This window comes from Puma concolor, chromosome D4, assembly GCF_028749965.1.
Source record: "Puma concolor isolate L17-30 chromosome D4, mPumCon1.1.hap2, whole genome shotgun sequence".
Taxonomy (NCBI): domain Eukaryota; kingdom Metazoa; phylum Chordata; class Mammalia; order Carnivora; family Felidae; genus Puma; species Puma concolor.
Window position 1 is genome coordinate 61,121,561 of NC_141679.1, and position 20,498 is coordinate 61,142,058.

Below are 20,498 nucleotides of genomic sequence, written 5' to 3' on the forward strand. Positions count from 1 at the left end.
CCGCCCGCGCCGCGTCGCCGGTTTAAGCGCAGTGCGGGGCCGCGGCCGGGGGCGGCGGTAGTGAGACCAGCGCTGCGCTCCAGCCCCCTTTTCCCTCCATGGTTTCTCTCCGCTCCCGTGAGTAACTTGGCTCCGGGGGCTCCGCTCGCCTGCCCGCACGCCGCCCGCCTCCTGGGACCGCGCCGCCGGCCTCTGCCGCCAGCAGACCCCTTCCGACGGCCCTCGCTGCGCAGGCCGGGACGCCTCTCCCCCCTCCGCCCCCGCCGCGGAAAGTTAAGTTTGAAGAGGGGGGAAGAGGGAAACATGGACATGAAGAGGAGGATCCACCTGGAGCTGAGGAACCGGACTCCGGCAGCTGTAAGCAGAGACCCCGTCGGGCGCCCTCTCCCCCCGATGACTTGCATGTAATGGTGGCCACCTGCGGGGCCCGGGCCGCGGGTTCGCCAGCCCCGGCTCGTAGAAGGGCGCAGCTCGCGGGCTCGGACAGGGAAGGCGGGCGGGTTGGCGGGCGTGGAGGGGGGGAGCGAGCGCGCGGGGATTAACTCTTTGGCGCCCGCGGGCCCCCGCGGCCGTCTGGGGAAGGCAGTGGGGTGGGGGAAAGCAAACTTTGAGCTCTTCGCCCGCCGGGGTCCTTCCCCGGAGGAGCGCGTGTGCGTGTGGCCGGCGGCGAGGGAGGGAGGAGGGGGTTGTGTAACGCTGGGAGCCATGTTTGCAGCCTCCCGGGATGCGCGGCCGGGCGGAGGCCGGGCCTGCCGAGGAGCCGCGCGGCTAGCCGGGGCTGGGCCGCCCGGGCTCCGAGCGCTCCCGGACGGCCTGGGAAGGGGCTCGGGCGGGGCGGGGACTTCTCCGGTCAGGCCTCACGGTTGGCGCCGGCCGGGCTGAGGGCCGGGGCCGTGGGGGTGGGGGGGGGCTGTCGGCCTCCGAGGGGGGCAAGGAGCCCCCTCGCGCGTCCGGGGGGCTTGGGCGGGCGCGGCCTCGCGCGCGCGGAGCGGGGGAGGGGCGAGCGGGGCGGCGGAGGTGGCGCAACCGCCGCCCCTCCCGAGGCCAAGTTTGAAAAAAGGACGCGGTTCCCGCCATTTTTCAAGCCTAAAAATAAAACTTTCTCCCCCATTTCTTTCGCTCCTCTTTCGTCCTCCGGGCCTTCCCCACTCCCGGTCTCCCGGGACGCGCCCCGTTCGGCCCAGGCCAGCCGTGGTGGCGGCGGCGACGGCTTCGCCTTTACTCCTCGCCGCGGTGGCGGAGCCCGGGGCCCCTGCCCGGAGTCTGGCCCCTCGGTGTGGGCGGGCTGCGGCTCCTCGCGCCAGCCGGGGCGCGCCACGGTCCGACGCAGCGCCATGTTGGCGGGCGCCCGTCTCCCTCCGCTGCGTACACCGGCCTGTGGGTTCGAGCCGCTGCTCCCGGGCCCAGACCGTGGTTTGTTTTGCGCCCGCTTCGCCGGGGCTCGGCTCGTACTGGCGGGAGCCGCGCGCTCCGGCCGCCGCCGACTCCTCCGGCTCGACTCCTCCGGCTCGACTCCTCTCGGGCGCGCTGCCGTCCCCCTCCCCCGTTCTTAAAAGGGCAACGCCAGGCGGCCGCCTCCGCCCGGGCTAGGCAGCGGGGGTACGGGCGGGCCTCGGCTGGGTTCGCGGGCCGCGCAGTCCCGGCGGCTTCTGCCCCCGCACGTGCTCCAGGGAGGCCGGCACCCGCCGCGGCGGCTGCGTGAGCGGCGAGCGGGGCTTTGAGAATCGCCTCTTTCTTCTCCACTCCTGCCCTCGCGGCGGCCGGGCGCGGGGCCATGTTCCCCGGCGCCCGCGCGGTGTGGCCTTGCCTCCGCCAGACCGGGGCCTCGGTGAGTGGCGTTCCCTGGCCTTGGGGAAGCCCAGGGGAAGTCCTCCCACCCTGCCCCAGTCGAGCGATGGGCGCGCTTCGTGGAGGCAGGTAGCTGTGGGTAATAAGTTGCTAACTTGTGGAAATTCGTCAACCAGGGTTTGCCTGGTGTGCCCACAAACGGGGTACCGGGCGGGCCGCCCCGCAAGCCCCCCCCCCCCCCCAGCGTCCCCGGAGGATATGAGGGAGTTGGGCGTCTCAGCTCAGCACTCTGGGTTTTAAGGTTGAGGTTTGACCAGGGCCGTCCCTTCCGTCCACAGTCAGACATTTTGTGTCGGCCACGTGCTAGTGTAATGAACGGTTAAGCCTCCTCGCACCCTAAAACTTGAAGAGTGGTGTTCCCATTTTGTGGAGTTGTTAATTTCATACTTTTGCGTTATTACTGCGTAGCTGCACGTCAGTGCAATGTGTAGTAGTTAGATTTAGCCAACATTTCTAAAAGTATGCACATGGGACTTCAAAGCGCTTTAAAATCTGGAATTTGAATTCTTTGTCCGCAAACTAAAGTGCTGTTAAAGTAGTAAACTAAAGTAAGAGCAGTGTTCTTCCTATCAGGGAAGCACAGCTGGGATGATGTTCCCACTATATGGAATTTTTTCCTATGCGATATCTAATATGTTACTTCTTAGAAATGGGTATATAGGTGTAGGTTTTAACTTTTCAGGTAATCCTCTTAGGCCTTACACTCTTGCCAAAGACAGGTCAGAGTCAGGTGATTGTTTCATCAACGTTAAAAGTCAGTTTATCTTTGGCACTGTCCACATTTCAAGGGTTCAAAAGCAGCAGGTGATTAGTGGCTACTGTGTTGGACAGGACTAGCCTACAGCAGTCCACTGGTTTATTAAATAAATATTTGAGTACCAGCATTATGGCAGGGCCTGGAAAAGCAGGGTGAAGTAGAGAGCAGCCTCCTCCATTCTGAAGCCTCAGAACCCGGTGGTGCCTATTGCACTGGTGCGATTTAGGGGCTTTGGGAGCATCCTGGGAGCCTGCCAAGGTTGGGGGATAGGCAAAGAAAGGCTGCCCTAGGGAACCTGAGGAGGAGACAGAGACAGCAGGAGTCAGGTTCTTAGGAAAGCTTTGACCTTAAACTGGAGGCTTTTCAGGAAAAAAAATGCAGTGGATTTTGAAGGAAATTCTAAAAGAGGAGTTAAACAGTGTTTTGCGCAAAAGAATCATCCTTGCGGCAAATGAAAAGTTTGAAGATGATTCCTTTAAAACCAAACTCAGTCACATGGCTATTTTTGTTTGTTGTGGGGCCAGCAGTTACAGAGCAGACTTGGCCTCTGGGACCCTTGTCATTTGGGAAAAGAAAAAGAACCCTTTCTTCACTGAATGTATAACATGGACAGGAGCTCTTAAATGCATACATGCATCCCATAGTTGACCTTAAAATCATCAAATGAGAACTAAGACTTTGAGGAGGGTGAAGGTTTAATCACATTTTTTTTCTTTGTTTAGACCAGATGGGCTTTTATTGTGCCCATGGCTGTTTTTTTTGTTCGTTTGTTTTTGTTTTTGAGGTTTGAGTATGACCCTGGTAACACTTTTACCTTCTTAGGTTCCTTGCCAGAATACATGAGACCAAGATAATAGGTTTAGTTCACCTATTACCATATCCTTATTCCTTAAAACAAGTATGGACATTTCTTTAAGAGGGTACTTGCAAAGAAATGTATAATTCGTTTTTTTTCTAAGACCAAAAGAGCTCTTCACATCAGGTGTGTTTTCATAGTGGAAAAAATGGCTAAGATGGCATTTAAAAATAATCTACATAAAGAATGGAGATCACCATTTAAAACTATAGGCGAAGGTAAGAAATACTTTATGCAAAATATTTGTATTGTTAGTTACTTCACTGAGAGCAAATTGTGCAGTGCTGGAACATACCGTATACACTACAGAAATTGGTATTTTCAGATGTGAAATGAGACGCTGGCATTCAATAGTGAGATGTAATTTAGTTATATTCTAAAATTGGAAAAAATACGTGTTCTTTATGTGAGGCTCTCATCCTTCCATTACACCAAACATGACACTCTTTTCCAGCACACTTAGCCTTGATGTTAGCTGTTTTTGAGTTTTCCATTCAAAGTTAGAAAGCCCAGCAGTTCTGTGGTTCACAGTAGATGTCCATGTGGGACCCTGGTGGGCTGTGTGCGAAGACTAGGCACTTCTCACCCATCATAAGAATTGTCTTTCCTTAAGAGACGCATCTCCAGTTTCCCCACTTTTATGCCTTTTAAAATTTTTTCCCCAACTTTTGCCATCTTGTGTCTATTAATGTAATTTTGAGCACAATGGGGTATTCTGATTGGTTGCATAGCCAACTAATTGTTGGGGTTTTTTTTTTTCATTTTATAAGTAATCTAAATTGAAGAAAAAATTAGATACAGATAAGCCAAAAATCCTGGATATAGATAAACAGAAATAAAATAGGGTGGGCAGGTGTGTGTGAGATTTTTATCTAGGCATTCTGGTGTATGGTCTACCAGAATGTCTGTTTTTTTCCAAAGTCAAATTCTGTTAATGCATATATTATCTTATTACATAAATAGAGTAAGCTTCTTTATCTCTCTGTCACTATTATTTTACAGTCTTATTGTTAATGTCTGCATGGATCATAACTTATGGGGTGGTTAGAAGGGTTTTTGCCATTTTAAATAGTACTGAAATGAACTTCTTGTAATGTGAATCTTCTGTCAAATTGCTGTTTAGAATGGTTCATTTCTTTACCTACCCACCAATAGGATATGAGTGTTTCCTTCTCTCATGTTGACAGTTCTGTCACCTAAACACAGCTGAGAACCACTGATCTAAATTTGTTCTGTCATTTTGAAAACATTATTTTAAAATAATGGTAAGGAAAAAGTTGAACATTGGTTAACTCAGAAGAATGGAAATTGGCAAGGATGACAGAAGTTACTTATTCTACATTTTTGGATGATTTCACTTTCTGCAATAACCATGTATTACTTTTTTTTTTTTTTTAATTTTTTTTTTTTCGACGTTTATTTATTTTTGGGACAGAGAGAGACAGAGCATGAATGGGGGAGGGGCAGAGAGAGAGGGAGACACAGAATCGGAAACAGGCTCCAGGCTCCGAGCCATCAGCCCAGAGCCCGATGCGGGGCTCGAACTCACGGACCGCGAGATCGTGACCTGGCTGAAGTCGGACGCTTAACCGACTGCACCACCCAGGCGCCCCCATGTATTACTTTTCTAATTAAAAGAATTGGTAACTCTGTAATTCTTCCATGTTTCCCCCTCCTAACTTATAACTGAGGAAGATCACCCAAGCAATTTAAACCAGGTAGGTTTTGTTTTGTTTTGTTTTGTTTTTAAGTAGCCAGGAGAACGGGAAGTGAGAGCAAGTTGGAGAGGGTGAAAGGAAAATTGCTTGATTTTTCTCTGTGACCCCTAGCACCAATCGCCATAACTTGGCTACGGTATAGTTCAGATTTTTCAGTGAAAAAGTATTAGAAAACAGTACTGTTTTACTGATAGTTGCAGGAAACAAAAACACGAGTTAAATAGGAAATAATATGGATTGCTTTCAGTTAAGTGTTTATCCTGAATTCATGTTTGAAAAAAATATATATAGTTTAATTAGAAAATGGTGCTGATGAGTGAATTGACCTTAAAAGTCCCATCCATCTTCAAGCAGAAGTCCAGTTAACTTCATCTTGGACCAAACAGCTCCCTGACTTGTACACACAAATGTACAAGTGCCTGCCCATCCTTACCTCCTTAGATAGTAGCTCTGGGAGGATTTGGAACATCCAAAGGAGAAGCTGGGACCATTCTTTTCTTGGTTAGAATCCCTCATTTATTGAGAGGTCACGGGATTATCTATCCCCAACTCCCTCCCCACTGTCCCCTCTTCTGCAGTTGTTATCTCCCTTGCAAGTGAGTCAGGATCCCTTCATAGTCAAGGTGTAGAGGTGGAGGAGGCTTAGTTTTCTCAAATGCTGCTGACCCCATGCCTGAGAGCCGACACCTTTTGCCATGCTCTTGTTTAGAGCTTTAAACGGGCTGGAGGAAGGCTGCTGAGGGTTGACTTTCCAGACCTGTTATCCTGGGCACAGCCCCAAGTGGAACCCTCCTGTGACCTCTGCTTTCTCCAGTAATTCCCACTCTGCTCTGCATATTCCTCAGTGGCTGATCCTCCTACTGTGCCTGTGGCACTCTGTTCTAGCAGATAGCATGCTTTACTACATCTTCAGCTTCCTGGAAAGGTCAAGGGGCATGCCTTCTCTGCTGAGCCATACAGTCCTCTGCCCTACTACCCCCCCCCCCCCCCCCCCCCCCAGTAAATTCTGTTACCTTCTACTCATGGAGAAAATTAAAGGTCTCCAGTGTGCATTCCCTGAACTTCTTGCTCTCCCGGTTAGAAACTCCCCTACACCTGTATCCATCCTGACCTCTGTAGGAAGAGCTCCCTGCCTCCAACAAGAGTAGAATGATCTAATTTTTAATATGTATTTATTGTTGTAGTTGAACATCAGTTTTTTAATGTGATCTGTATTTTTTATGGCTTGTCTGTTTTTTGTCCATGCTTCTTTTGAGTTATTTTTTTTCTCACTTAGGGTAAAAACCGTATCCTTGAGCAAAAGATAAATAAATGCAAATACCTAAAATTTTCATATATCCAGAAAGGTCACATTCTGGATATATGTTTAAATACTTAAAGTATTTAACAGACGGGTTGGTTGCCATTTTAAGTTAGGAACTCAGAACTCAGTAACAGAGACTCGAATGTCTGTATTCTTTCATCTAGCAACAGATTGTGAGGAGAGAATCCTAATTACAAAAGAAATTTTACATGAAGGTATTGTGCCATTATTATGATAGGCAAAATTAGAAATATATTCAACAGGGAGGATTGTGAAGTAATTTTTGGTACATCCATATACTCTAATGTTTTTAGTCATTTAAAAAATATTCAGAGTTGTTAAAATAAGCTAAGTAATAGAGTTTTATTTCACTACATTTGAAATATACAAAGAGACTGAACTAATATACCAAAATCTTCATAGTGACAAACATAAATATTACTTGCATTGATGTGATTATGCTTGTGATCAGAAAGAGGTTCTCTTTATATCCCAAGTTTTCTATTGTATCATCTACTCAGTCCCCTACAATCCTGACACAAATCCCAATACAGTACTCTGACAAGCCTGTGACCAGTTTTCCTCATTTAACAGTTGTGAAAACTCTTTCTCATACTGAGATATAGTGGTAACTAAAGTAGACATCACCCTGCCCATCATGAAACTTGAAGTCTAGCAATGACTTTTAAAATTGTTATACTTGTAATAAGTTAACATTATCACCACTGAAATGCTAAATAAGGTTATGCAGAGCAAGCTCTCTCCACCACTCAGTTTCTCTTCCTGAGAGATTTTCTGTACATAGAAGAAAGTGTGTGGTCTATAGCATAAAGGATAATACCCATTCTGCACATTTTTCATCCCACAGTGTATCTTGGAAATATGTCCCTTGTTGATGGGCCTTTAAGTTGTTTTCTAATTTTTCAGTCCTTTTTCAATAACTTCTCATGCTTTATTTCCATAAGCCTTTACACGTGTTTGAAACTAATACTTCACCATTGGTACCACTCTCAGTTTTTCTTAGGTCTTTCTTGCAGGTTCCTCAGGGTTCTGTCGTTGGCCCTCTTCTTAGGGATTCCATCCTTCCACTATTGTCTCTGCCCTGATGACTCCAAATACAGAACTGACAACCCACCTCTATTCCAAACCACATTACCAAGGGAACCTTAAAGTCAGTAGCCTTCATGGTATTCATTACATCCACCCCTCAGAAAGCCATTCCCTGCTTATTTCCATCTAGCTACATGGCTCCCATTTTTGTAAGCCAGAACCTCAACTCCCCTCCACCATCTTTCATACCCAGCAACTAAACCTGCAGATTTGAACCATTTAACATTTTTTTTCTCCCAGTTCCTTCCTCTTGATTCCTGTTTTGCTGTTTGGTTCAACAAACCAGTTGAAAGAAATATCCAAAAGGTGATTTCACCCAGTGACCTGGGAGGCAATATGGCTAAATCTAACTCGTCCTCATTTGGCTTTTGGCATATAAGTGTTACTCTGTATAATTTGGATCCTCTGTCAGATAGTCATAGAAAATCCCCCAAACCAAGTGAGAACATTTTAGTTGTAGTGCTGTATTAGGTGTGTGGGCAATTACAGTTGACTTTATTTTTATGGTTTGTTGGTTTTACTTTTTTTTTTTTTTAATTTTTTTTTTCAACGTTCATTTATTTTTGGGACAGAGAGAGACAGAGCATGAACGGGGGAGGGGCAGAGAGAGAGGGAGACACAGAATCGGAAACAGGCTCCAGGCTCTGAGCCATCAGCCCAGAGCCTGACGCGGGGCTCGAACTCACGGACCGCGAGATCGTGACCTGGCTGAAGTCGGACGCTTAACCGACTGCGCCACCCAGGCGCCCCTTACTTTTTTTTTTAATACAAAAGAAATACATGCTTATAAAAACCTCATTACAAATATGAATAAACAGCAGAGGTAGGTCCCTGTCATACCCCTACTCCCTTTCCCCAGAAGTTACTTTTTTAGCACTCAGTATGTTCCAGGTGCTATTCCTCTGCAACTCCATGCGGTGAGTACTGTTATCTTCACTTTGCAGATGAGGAACCTGAGACACAGAGAGGTTAGGTGAGTCTTCTGAGATCACACAGGTTGTAAGTGGTAGAGCCAGGAGGATATGACTTCAGGCATCTGTTTGTAGAGCCCACCTCTCCTCATTTGACACCTTAAGTTTTCAGAAATACTTATTTTCCGTAAAAAGGGGGGAAATGGCAGAGATGTGTGAAAAAATGTGGAATGAAGGAAAGAAAGACTTAAAGGTGTAATAGGCCTGCATGCATCCTAACTGAAACCAGGGCTTATGAGGAGGAAGTAGACAGGGTAGTGAGAAGTAGTGAAGAAGCAACTGAGAAGTTGTGTTGTGTGTATCACGACTCTAAATCTGTTTCCTTCTCTGTAAATGGGGGGAGGGTGTTGTGGTGCAAAGAATAATGAGTAAGTTCTCTGTAAATGATAGCAATTACCAGAATACTATCCTTGGATTTTGCACTGGAGGATGAAGACATTATTAGCTCATATTTTTTAGAACTATGAGTATCTTACTTCCATGTACCTGCTTGATTAATGCTATCAAACATGGTAGATTCACCACAAGAATGCCTTTGGCCGTTACTGCCGTTAATTCTAATTTGCATCACTGTAAATTGACCAAAATGTGTTAAAAGTTGCAAGTTTCAGAGTCAACCACAGAACAGGAATGGAATAGGGATTATCATGGTAGATATTCACAGACTGTTTATTAATTGATCAGTATTTAAAATCATGGGGCACCTGGCTGGCTGAGTCAATAGAGCATGCAACCCTTGATCTCAGGGTCGTGACTTCAAGCCCCACGTTGGGCTTAGAGTTTAAATAAATAAATAAATAAACAAACAAACAAACTAAAATCTTCAGATGTGATACCCTTGGACAGATTGGAATTCTGAATTTCAGGATCCACAAAGGAGATTCTATGGCCTGAAAAATCTAATTTAATGTTTAACAGTTTTCTCCCCTGGAAATATCTTCATCACATGTAACCCAAATTGATCCTTGTTTTGAATTAAGGCCTCTTGTGTCTTGACCCCTTCTATTGTCAAGATAATCTTAGTAAAGATGAGTAAATGTATAGTGCAGAAACGTGTTGCCAAAATCTCTTAGCGATCTTGTTGGGAAAAGCAAATGTTTCCTCTTTTCCTGTGTCCATCTCCTGGGCGTTGAGGGAGACTCAGCCCTGGAAGGGGTGGGGTGGTCTTCTCTGCATTTATAGTTAAAGCCTCGCCTTGGGAGAATAGACTTGGGAAAAGGAATGAGGGAGATAATAGTTTCTTCACCTGTATCTTAAGAACTGTAGTTTCTGTCTCTGGAAAGTAAAGCGTTTAAATCTTTTTTATACCATGGTGTAACATTCCATCCTTGATATCTAGTAGTATATTGTTACTAAAGGCTTAATCATTTTTCATTTATTTATAACTGTGATCTTGGTTTAAGTAGAGGCTGCCCCTGTATGTGGGTGTTTTTGCTCCATGTTTATGGTTGTAGTTTTTGCTTTGTTCTTTGTTTTATGTATGTTTTTGAAAGCTTGGTTTTGTTTGTTTTCTTTTTTCCCCTTTGTCATTCACAGGTTCGAGAACTTGTTCTGGACAATTGCAAATCAAATGATGGGAAAATTGAGGGCTTAACAGCTGAATTTGTGAACTTAGAGTTCCTCAGTTTAATAAATGTAGGCTTGATTTCAGTTTCAAATCTCCCCAAACTACCTAAATTGAAAAAGGTAAGTACTTTTTCTTCAGCAGTAAAAGAGAGAACATTATGAGAAGGGAAACATAGGTGATTTTACTTGTAAGGAAGCATTTAGTGTAGCAGAAAGCACATGGCCTTTGGAACTGGGCATATCTGGGATTGAATTCCAGCTCTATCATTTCCCTGATGGGTAATCTTCCGCAGGTTACTTAATCTCTCTAAGGCTCAATTTCCTCACCTGTAAACTGGTGCTACCACCTGACCTTACAGAATTGCTGTGATGTTTGGAAATAATACATGTTGGATGATCAATAAATAGTTATGAAGAATAATTATTTTGTGAATAAGTTACTAATTGCTATAAATTTGTTGATATGTTAGCTATGTGTTTTTTCTTAGTATGCTCTGGTTTAGGAACCACAGGGGTCTCTCTTCATATTTTGTTTGTTGATTAAGGGTGAGTTTCAGTAAAGACTTCAGATTTGTAATCTATGATAATTCAAACCCATTACGAATTCTTAATGATTAGAAAGAAAGTTTAAAATGTGTTGTGATTAGGCGCACCTGGGTGGCTCAGTTAGTTAAGCATCTGACTCTTGATTTTGGGCTCAGGTCATGATCTCCCAGTTCATGGGTTCGAGCTCCACATCGGGCTTTGTGCCGACAGTGCAGAACCTGGTTGGGATTCCCTCTCTCCCTCTCTGTGTGTGTGCCCTGCTTGCACAAGCACATTTGCACTCTTTTTCTCTTTCTCTCCTTCAGAAAAAAAAAATTAATTAAAAAAAATAAAATGTGACTGCATGAAATCACTGTAATGAAGCTACTGTATTTCCCTATCCTAATTGATGGCTCATTGTTCATATTTTATTGGTCTAATTATAAACCAATCAGACCCCCCCAACTACCAATAAAAAACCCTCAAGGAAAATGTTTTCTCATGTCCTTACCCATGTAACTGTCACTAAGCTCCAGAATGTAAAAACTGGAAGAAACTTTGCTCTTCTAGTCCCTTATTTTATAAGCATAGCAATAGACCCAGAAAGGTATAGTAATTTGCCTAAAGCCACCTACAAAAGAGGTTTGTACTAGAGCCAAAACTAGAATCCATATCTCCTATTTCCTAAACCATGCTTTTCTTATTATATAATAAAAGATACGTGGTCACATAAATATTGCAGAATTTTCCAGTTTCGGTGTTCACGTTATTAGGGATTTTAAGCAGAACTGTCATCCAAAAGTACACATTGAAGTCTGGAATCAGAATTAGACAAAATGCAAATAGGCTGTTCCTGTAGTCTGTTTGAGTCCTGAGAGGAACTTGTTTTGGGTTAAGTATATGAATTAAAAACCAGAAATGTTTACTTATTTGCCTTAGTTAGGTAGTAAGTGTTCAGGCAGTCCTCATGAGTTTCAGGTAACTTAGCTTCCTATCAGGAAGAATAATCATGTTATATTTAAATTGGTAAATAGTTCCCTTTCTTCTGTTAAGCATCTACTTTAGAGGTTCAAGTATAATCTTTTTATATTTACATGGTTATTGGTGACATTGGGAGCTCTGATTAGCCCATTAAACAACTGGTGGCTTTCTGGCATGTATCTACATAAACTTGATGCTAGTATGATTCTAGTGTGTATTTTGTGTTGTTTTCCTAGCATCCTGGTACATTTTCCTGATGTACTGTGGTCTGTGTGCTGTCAGACTTAACTCAGAAGAGGAGTGAATCAGTGACCATCTATATAGGCTTTATCAAATTCTTCTGAAGTCTTGTTAATCACTTCCTTGCAGAGTTAGGGAGGAATGGAGAGATCCTACAAATCAAACTTAAAGGCAGATAAGATGTTCTCACAACTGATACAGACCTTATTTTCTTTCTGTCCTAGAGCACAGATTATTTTTTAACAAGAAACAGGTTCTGAAAGAAATTTTGTTGTACGAATGTCACAGGTTTCCTAAATTTACACATTGATTTCATTTCAAAATAAACATGTCACTAAATGCTTTGGCAGATTGCCTTGTTTCTCTGCTTCCTAAGATAGTCATGTTGAAAGGATACGAACATTACATAATGTGTGATATTCCAACTAACCAAGAGAAATGGTCTCTTTGTTTTGATTTACTAAAATCTCAGTAAAGCTAACACTTGAGTCTTTGTTGATTATAGACTTGTATTTTTAAATGTAGACCATGACTAGATAATCTGACTGGAATATCCCATGGGAAGGAAGAAATGTTTTGAAATGTTGCAGTTTCATCTTCTGAAATATTTAATAACACCTAAGTTGTTGAAGACTTGAGTTGTCATTTCAAGTCATTCTTCCAACAAATATTGAAGTTTTTAAAAGTTCCCTGTTCTGCATCATGTAGTTTATTTCATAGCATGCCAAAGACCAAATTACATGAAGTTTTCATGCTATTCTTTGTACGTAACATGGTGGGAAAGGCAAATTCTTCTGAAGCTAGCCTGCCTGGCTTCAGAATCCTCAGTCACCACCAGAGCTACTTTGTGATCTTGGCCAAGTTTTAGAGTCGTCTTTGTAGTTCATTTTTCCTCATCTGTAAATGCAGGTAATAATTCTACCCTACCCCATAGGGTTAGTAAAAGTAAATGAGTTCGTGTATCTCTAGTGCTTCAAACATTGCCTGGCACTTAGGTACTGTGTAAGAGTTAGATGTGGTTACCGTTGTTGTTGGCACTTAAAATAGAGAATTGAAACCAGTTGTATAGCCTAAGTTTTCTCATCTGCAAACTGAAGAGTTTGAATTATATGCTCTCAACTGTCTAACTTTTCCAGGCTCCAATTTCTTTCACTTCCCATTCTGATTCCTTGGTGAAGGCTCTTTCTTCATTGGCACACGGCTTGCTGTGCTACTTGACCTGCAGCTAAGAAATAAGAGTAGGTTCTTATAAAGGCTAGTGCGGCTTAATGCAAGAAGTGGCCTCTGGGGAGTTGGTTTCAGCAACCCTGAAGCTGTTGCTTCACTCACTTTTCTGAGGTCATGGAGCTTCTTTAAGGGCTTGTTTTGGGGCCTATCCCACTCCTGTAGCCTTCAGAGCAACATTCCCTGGTGGCTTCCAGGTATAGAACCCTACAATGTGTCAGAACTCTACAGACCAAATTAGGTTTCGAGTCGCCATAGTGAGCTTTGTTTGGCACACGGAATAAGCTGCTTAGAATGCACAGACCATTTACCCTTCCTGGCAGGTATAGAGTATTACAACTTCTCAAAGAATTCTAATTTGCTTTGACCCACTTTTTAGGTTAGAAAATGAATTCACTGATATTAGGAGCCAGATCTTGAGCAGACTATTACAATTAGCAACTGGTTAAGGAACTCTTAACTTCTAACACAGCTCTTCTTATCCATCCTGTTTCTCCTCTTCCCCTGAAATGCTCTTGGAATCTATAAACTATTTATCTGTGTTTAATCAAATAGAGCGAACAAACATGCCCTGATAGGAACAGAGATTATTTGATCTTGATAAATATTTAAAAACTGTATTTGGTACTTAAAAGTGTTTCTCTGTGTGTATTTGTGTGTATATTGTATATTCTCTTGCAGCTTGAGCTCAGTGACAATAGAATCTTTGGAGGTCTGGACATGTTAGCAGAAAAACTTCCAAATCTCACACATCTAAACTTAAGTGGAAATAAGCTGAAAGATATCAGCACCTTGGAACCTTTGGTAAGTATGTGAGAATTTGGAAACCAGGACTTATTGGTCATTTTCATTTTCATATTTCTTTATACTGAGGGAAATGCTTGGAAATAGTAATTGATCAAGAAAGTGGTGGTTCTTACTATAATACTTTCTAGAGAAGTTGTAAAGATCAGGGCCTTTCTAGTTCTGTGTTCAATGGCTTTGCTCTCCCTACCTGATACTGCGCTGGTGTCCTTTCACAGGGGAATTCTTTTCTTTTTTGTCTTTTTTGAGTTTCATATATTGACCATAGCCTTAAACATTTATCTTAATTTTTTTCCCCCCAGACTGGCCAGGCTATTCTATACTGTTATACTTTTATAGAAAAAGCTATTCATACTGGTGGCATATCTGAGTTGTAGGTGGAACAGTCCAAGGACAGCTGCAGTAAGTTTTAGGTCTTCTAATTGATTTTGTGCCCCAGCTGGATTGCTGTTGGCTAAAGTTTTGCATGGGAACCGCAAAATCCTTCTCAGTCTTACATACTAGGATAAGCTATGAAAAGATAAGTTTAAGTGTCAGTTGGGTTGCAGGCTCGCTGTGTGACCTTGGGCAAATTGTTTCTTCTCCCTGGGCCTCAGTTTCCTCACTTATGAAGCAGGAAGGCTAATAATCTCTGCCTTACCTTACTTAGAAGTTCTGAGAATAAAATAAGGTAATACGCTTAACTCTGCTTTGTAAGTCGGGAAACTGTACTAATGGGGGTCCAGTCCATGTGGAGATTGTAGGCCAAAAAAGAGCTGGAGAGAGAGGTTAATGCAAGGTATGGGGCAGCCTCCCAAGCTGTTCTGTTTGGCTGCCACCTGGAAATTTCTATGAATTTAAGATTGTTAAGTGACTGATTTCTCTAAATATGATACTCTGTAAATTTGGCATATATACAGAATTCCATTTTAATATGGCTAATGGAACTCCAGCTTGTTTCATACTATCCAAAGAAGCCTGTGGCTTCTTACTGTTTTTACGTATACATAAAGTCAAGTGTTTCCATTTGACTCACCTTACAAATGTTAATTGGAAGAGGTTTATGTAAGCATATAGGAGGTGTCTCAAGATCTGGAAGAGCAGAACCCAAGAGGATAAGGCATCTTTCTCTACTATCTCTTTCGATTCTGATGTCACAATACATTAAAATATTTGGGTTTCACATCACTTGTACAGAATGCTTTGTTAGTATTTCAAGGAAGGGAAGGTAGTTAAATTGTGACTTCTTTTAACAAAGGATTTCCTGCCAGAATTACAGCATCTTTTCCCTTCTAATCAATAATTAAGGCTCTACTCCAATGTAGGCTAAATTGCCTTTTATTGAGTCCCTTTATTTTTATGTTTCATTAAGTGGACCACATTTAGCTCATATTTCTCAAATGTTAGGAGCCTGTTTCTTAGCTTTGCTTCATGAATTTTGTCCCCTTTTCTGTTATAGGTACACCCCAGGTACTTGGGCTCCTTCCTTTTTTACTGGTTCTATTCTTTTCCTCCAAACCAATCCCCATTTCCAATATTTAAGCAAACATTTATTGAGTTTTGCTGTATTCGAGGACACTAACATTTGCCCAATGTGTCCTCCTAGAACCCAGAGAAAAGAGAAGAGCTGTACCTCTTTTAGAGATGAGGAAACCAAGTTTAGAGAGTTTAAATAATTACTCAGTGGCCACATATCTAGCAATTCAAATCCAACTCTGCCATTCTTTCCACTGCCTTTGGGACCTATTCTTTTTACCTACAAATTTATTTCATACCCAAATTGACCTTAAACTGGGAATTCCAACAGGAGTACTAAAGTAAGTGCTGGTGTCTCCCAGTTGACAGGCTACACCAAGCCTTTATTGTTTATGTGTCAATGATAGGCCTATCGATTCACAGTCATTGTGAGCGTAAGAACACCTTTTTTCTAGAACAGAGTGCCACACAGTACCTTCTCATGCTGGATGACTGGCTGTTGCCTAATTCTTATGCCAACTGGAGTCCTCTTTGATGTTTCACCAGAAGCCTTTGTCAGTGTCCTAGCACACAGAGGCAGAGCAGAAGCAAACCTTGTATGGGATTTGTTTTCTTGGGTGTTCTGACCTGGTCATTGATGAATGAGGGCCATTTGGTGGTTGTGAAAGTCTCAGTCCCCAAGGACAGTGAAGAATAAGAAATAATCATAATTGTATTTACCGTTTTTAGAGGATCTGTTACGTATCATACACTGTAGTAGATGCTTTATGTGTGTTGTCTCATTAGTATTCCTCAAAAAATATTTCTACAAATAGAATAGAAATAACGTGGCCCTCATTTTACATATGAGGAAGCTGAGGCTTGGGAGAGTCTGAATCCCTTGTCCAGAGTCACACACTTGGCTAGCCAGTGACAGAGCCACAGTGCTGCACACCCCGCGTGGAAAAGCCTGGGCTCCTGCCATTCTCCTGAACTTGTTGTTCACATTCCTAGGGGTGTTAGGGTAGGTCTCCGGAAGTTATATCCCGGAATAAAAAAAAAAGCTGTAGGAGAAGGTGAAGGGGGGGAATGTTGGGTCCATTTTGTCTTCTGAAAGTTTTCTTCAATGGGAAAAACACCATCCTCATCCTCATTAACCACGTACATTTTGAACACCGTCTACTTTGAGCCCAGTTCTTACAGTCAATGCAATGATTGTGAATGCCTCTGCTTGCTACAGGGACATTAATCGAGAGACAAAGAAGGCATCAATTCAAACTTCCTTGGACACCTTTTTTAAGAGACCTGGGCCATCCAAACCATCCCCCAAAGCCCTTCTAAATTCTAAGAAGGCAAGCAAAATTATTGTTAATAAAATGTTTAATGTTTATTATGGCTAGCCTATTAGTTTTAGGCCAAATTTCTGGTATGGTAGCATTCTGATTTTTGGGTTTCTTTTTTGTTTTTGTTTTTTTTTAGCAGTATTTACACATTACATTGGGGTCCTGAATAATCTGTGGGTAGTATATTTGGGGCCTTAAAGCACAATTTTAATATTTTAAGCAATTCTGGAGTACTACAATTACTTGGAATTTTGTTATTTGCTTTCACTTCGTTTTCTAGCATACTGTTTGGCATGTTTGAATTATTCATAATGGGTCCTTTTCTTAAGTAGCCAAAAACCTCACAGATACATGGAGTTTCAGTAATAGGTGAGCCTTGGAGGCCTGTCTACTGTGATAGTAGATGGAATTAGAGAAAGGGCTTGAGGCACTGTAGAACATTAAAGATTAGGGGTTGTATGTATTTTTATGCATCCATTTCCCGAGTATAATTTTGAGAAGTGAATGGCTCGTTCCTTGAGTAAAGAATTTTTAGACTTTGGGAAAGCTGCCTAAATTTACTTGTGGTTATATCTTAGCTGGTATAGAGTCAACCTTTTTGTGACGAGAAAAGAGTTCCCAGTGTGTCAGCTAGTTGTCTGGGGTGGTATTTCGACATTTTTTTCCTCTTTGGCAAGAAGTCCTACCTGGGATTCTGGAGGTCAGGGCCTGCCCAGTGGGGAACCTAATCTGAAAGCTACACAACATAAAAGCAGCTCTCCCTGTCATTAGAAGTTCGGGGACAGCTTTCTTATGACCTCAGGGGACTAACTTACATAAGCACATTATTTGATCCATAAACTCTTGGATCATTGTACATTGGTGTTTTGAGAAGTGTATTTGCCTGTTGCCGTAACCCTGTTCGGTGTTCCCTGCCTGGCTGTCTGTTCCCAAGGGCTGCTCAGTGAAAATAAAACACGTGTAGGAACCTCTTTGACCAGGAAGATGAAGATTCTGTAAGTGCAGGGGTCAGCCACCCTTTCCTCTACAGGGCCAGATAGTAGATCTGTTGGGCTTCTGAGGCCATACAGTCTCTGTTGCAACTACTCAGCTTTGCCGTGATTGTGGCACAAAAGAAGCTGTACATAATACATGGCCGAGTTACAATGAAACGTGTTTTACAAAAACAGGCAGTGGACCAGGATGGGCCAGTTGACTTTTGCCAAGCCCTGCTTTAGGGCAAAGATTTTTAAATAATTTTGTAACTCTCCAGAATTAGTCAGATACCTCAACTCCTGATGACAAGGTTTTTTTCATCTACATTTCTTCCCAGGTTCTTGTAAATGTTGAAATAGTTTTCCCAATAAAACATCAAAGCCTTCAAACGATGTTTATGTTTTCCAACAACTCAACTTTACACAGAGATCCTCTTAGTTTTTTTGTGTTAGTACTACTTTCTCAGAGAATACTAAGCTTTTTCTCCTGATTCAGAACCATTAAAAGTGACATTTATGAAGCTATATGTCATATGCCCTCCGGGCTTATTGGCCATATTCTAGAGGGCTCCAGGCTACATGCTGCTTCATGTTTTATGTTTGCTTTTTAAACACTTGTCCCTCTTCTCCTTCCTAAGAGGCTCTGCTGTACTTCTTCTGCTCTTTCCTTACTTGCCTATAATATACTACCTCTGCCCTCCCAATGTCTTCTTTCACCTTGAGTCACAACTTAGTAGAGCTGGGATAGAAATACTAGTACACAGTTGTAATAACAAATGAATCTCTGAGTAAAACAAATGGACAGTTTCTTATCTGCTTTGGCTACTCAGAGCACTTTCCTTGGCCCAAGCTTTAAATCTCAATTATTTTGTATTTCAGATAGAAGACAAAGTTCTAAACAAATGAGGTATTGCCACAAAATTTCAGGGTATGGTAAAATCAGAAGAATTTTATATCAGAAAGCTCTGGTAATAGTATTGATCTCCCCACCTCCCCCCAAATTAAAAAAGAGTAATGTTCCTCTCCTGAAGTTTCAACTCTGCGTGCCCCCCACCCTTTCCCCAGCCTGTACTGCCTCCTCTCTTCCTGGAGAGTAACCGTATCACTACACTTTGTGCTTTATTATATTCCGTTCTCTAGTGTTTCACATCTGTGTCTTTGAATAGAAATCTCAACTACCTTAAGATTGAATTGATTGATTGAGTGAATTTTTTTTCCCATCCTGTCACCCCAGAGCTTTGAAGACTAGGCTTGATATCCATCAAGTTCTTACTGACTATTGGGTTACTTAGATGTTAAAACTTAAGTTTTGAACCAAATTTATTGAACCTGTTTGATTTGTCTCATACAGTGAAAAGATCTAGTTTAAATTTTTTCAAATTTATTTTTCTTAAAACTACTAATGCTGCCAGAAAAAGACCATTCTCTGAGAAGGTAGATGTAGAAGGTAAATTGTAGAAGGTAAAATCTGGTGACTTACTATAAAGGTTGCAAAGGACTTGAAATGTTTTCCTGAGTATAAAACTGAGTCGGTAGCAGCTAACTGAACAGAGCCTAGAATTTTACCTCTTTGAGAGATGGGTTTTGTTGCTTATGTTCCTTTGGTTTAGAAAGTATGTTTTTTGATCCTTTTCTTCAGAAAAAGTTGGAATATCTGAAAAGCCTGGATCTGTTTAACTGTGAGGTTACTAACCTGAATGACTACCGAGAGAGTGTCTTTAAACTCCTGCCTCAGTTGACCTACCTGGATGGCTATGACCGAGAGGATCGGGAAGCGCCTGACTCAGATGCCGAGGTGGATGGTGTGGATGAAGAAGAGGAGGATGAAGGTGAGTGGCCATAACATCCAGTGAACCTAATTTTTGCCTTTCAAAGGTCATGAGGAAGCTCCAGAATGTTGTTGTTATGGAGAAAAATAGTATGCATGTGTATAGGCATTCCATTAATTTGGGATTAGGACTTCTGTTGAATTTTAAGAAGCCCTTGGGACATTGAAGCCTTCAAATGATTCGAAATAAAAATGGCTTGTTAGCTAGTTAGTCTTGAATTTGGAGAGATCATAGACTGTGCCCTAACATATTGAAGTAATTGTGGTTTACCCTTAACTAAAAGGACCATCATCTCTCATGTCTCCCTGCCTGTTCTAGTTATTCCCCTTTCTTGGTTACTGTCTGACTTAATCCTCACAAATTACGCTCTGTCAGCACTTCCAGATTGCACTTCCTGATGCCCGTGAGCTAGGTTAGGTTTCTGTGCATGCTAAAGCATCCCCTCATTTACTTCTTTCATAACCTGTCTCTCTGCTGTTCTTTGAGCTATGCTATTACGATCTTCTTGGGTAGGAACTATCTTTTTCATCTTTATTCACAAGGCCTACCACTTCGTAGATACTAGGTACATGTCCGTTATATCCAAATGTAAATAAAGCAGCTTTCCTTGCATGGTGACCCACTGATTCTGAGCCACTTAGGATAGTTTCTCGCCTCTCCACTGGCTTAAAAGGAAGCAGAGCGATCACTTTTCACATAAGTCAGCATGAAGAAAACTTACTCTCAGAATTCCTGATGTTGCTGGAATTTGGTATTACTGTATTTGAAGCATTATTTTAAATGTATTTTTCTTTAAAGATAAAAATCCACAAAAAGAAATGGGCAAGAAAAGTAGAGAAGGAAATCTATCAGGCAGCTTGGGTACAAATTAATAGTGTAGTACTCTGGTAGCACTTTTGCAGTTTTATGGCAGATTTGAGACAAGGTAATAAAGGATGGGATGTAGGTTGTAAAGTGGACACAGAATAGGACATCTCCCTTTGTTCCAGATGTTCACTTACTCCCTTCACTTGCA

The 20,498-nt window shown here is 42.5% G+C and overlaps 1 protein-coding gene across 1 annotated transcript in view; it reads left to right on the plus strand.

Annotated features, from left to right (window-relative positions):
• Positions 1-20,498, plus strand: part of ANP32B (acidic nuclear phosphoprotein 32 family member B) — a 25,170-nt gene continuing 4,672 nt past the window's right edge. The window contains exons 1-4 of the mRNA XM_086683578.1: positions 1-357; positions 10,100-10,249; positions 13,781-13,903; positions 19,294-19,483. Of these exons, the coding sequence (XP_086539704.1) occupies positions 304-357; positions 10,100-10,249; positions 13,781-13,903; positions 19,294-19,483 (517 nt within the window). The 5' untranslated portion in view covers positions 1-303. The remainder of the gene's footprint in view (positions 358-10,099; positions 10,250-13,780; positions 13,904-19,293; positions 19,484-20,498) is intronic.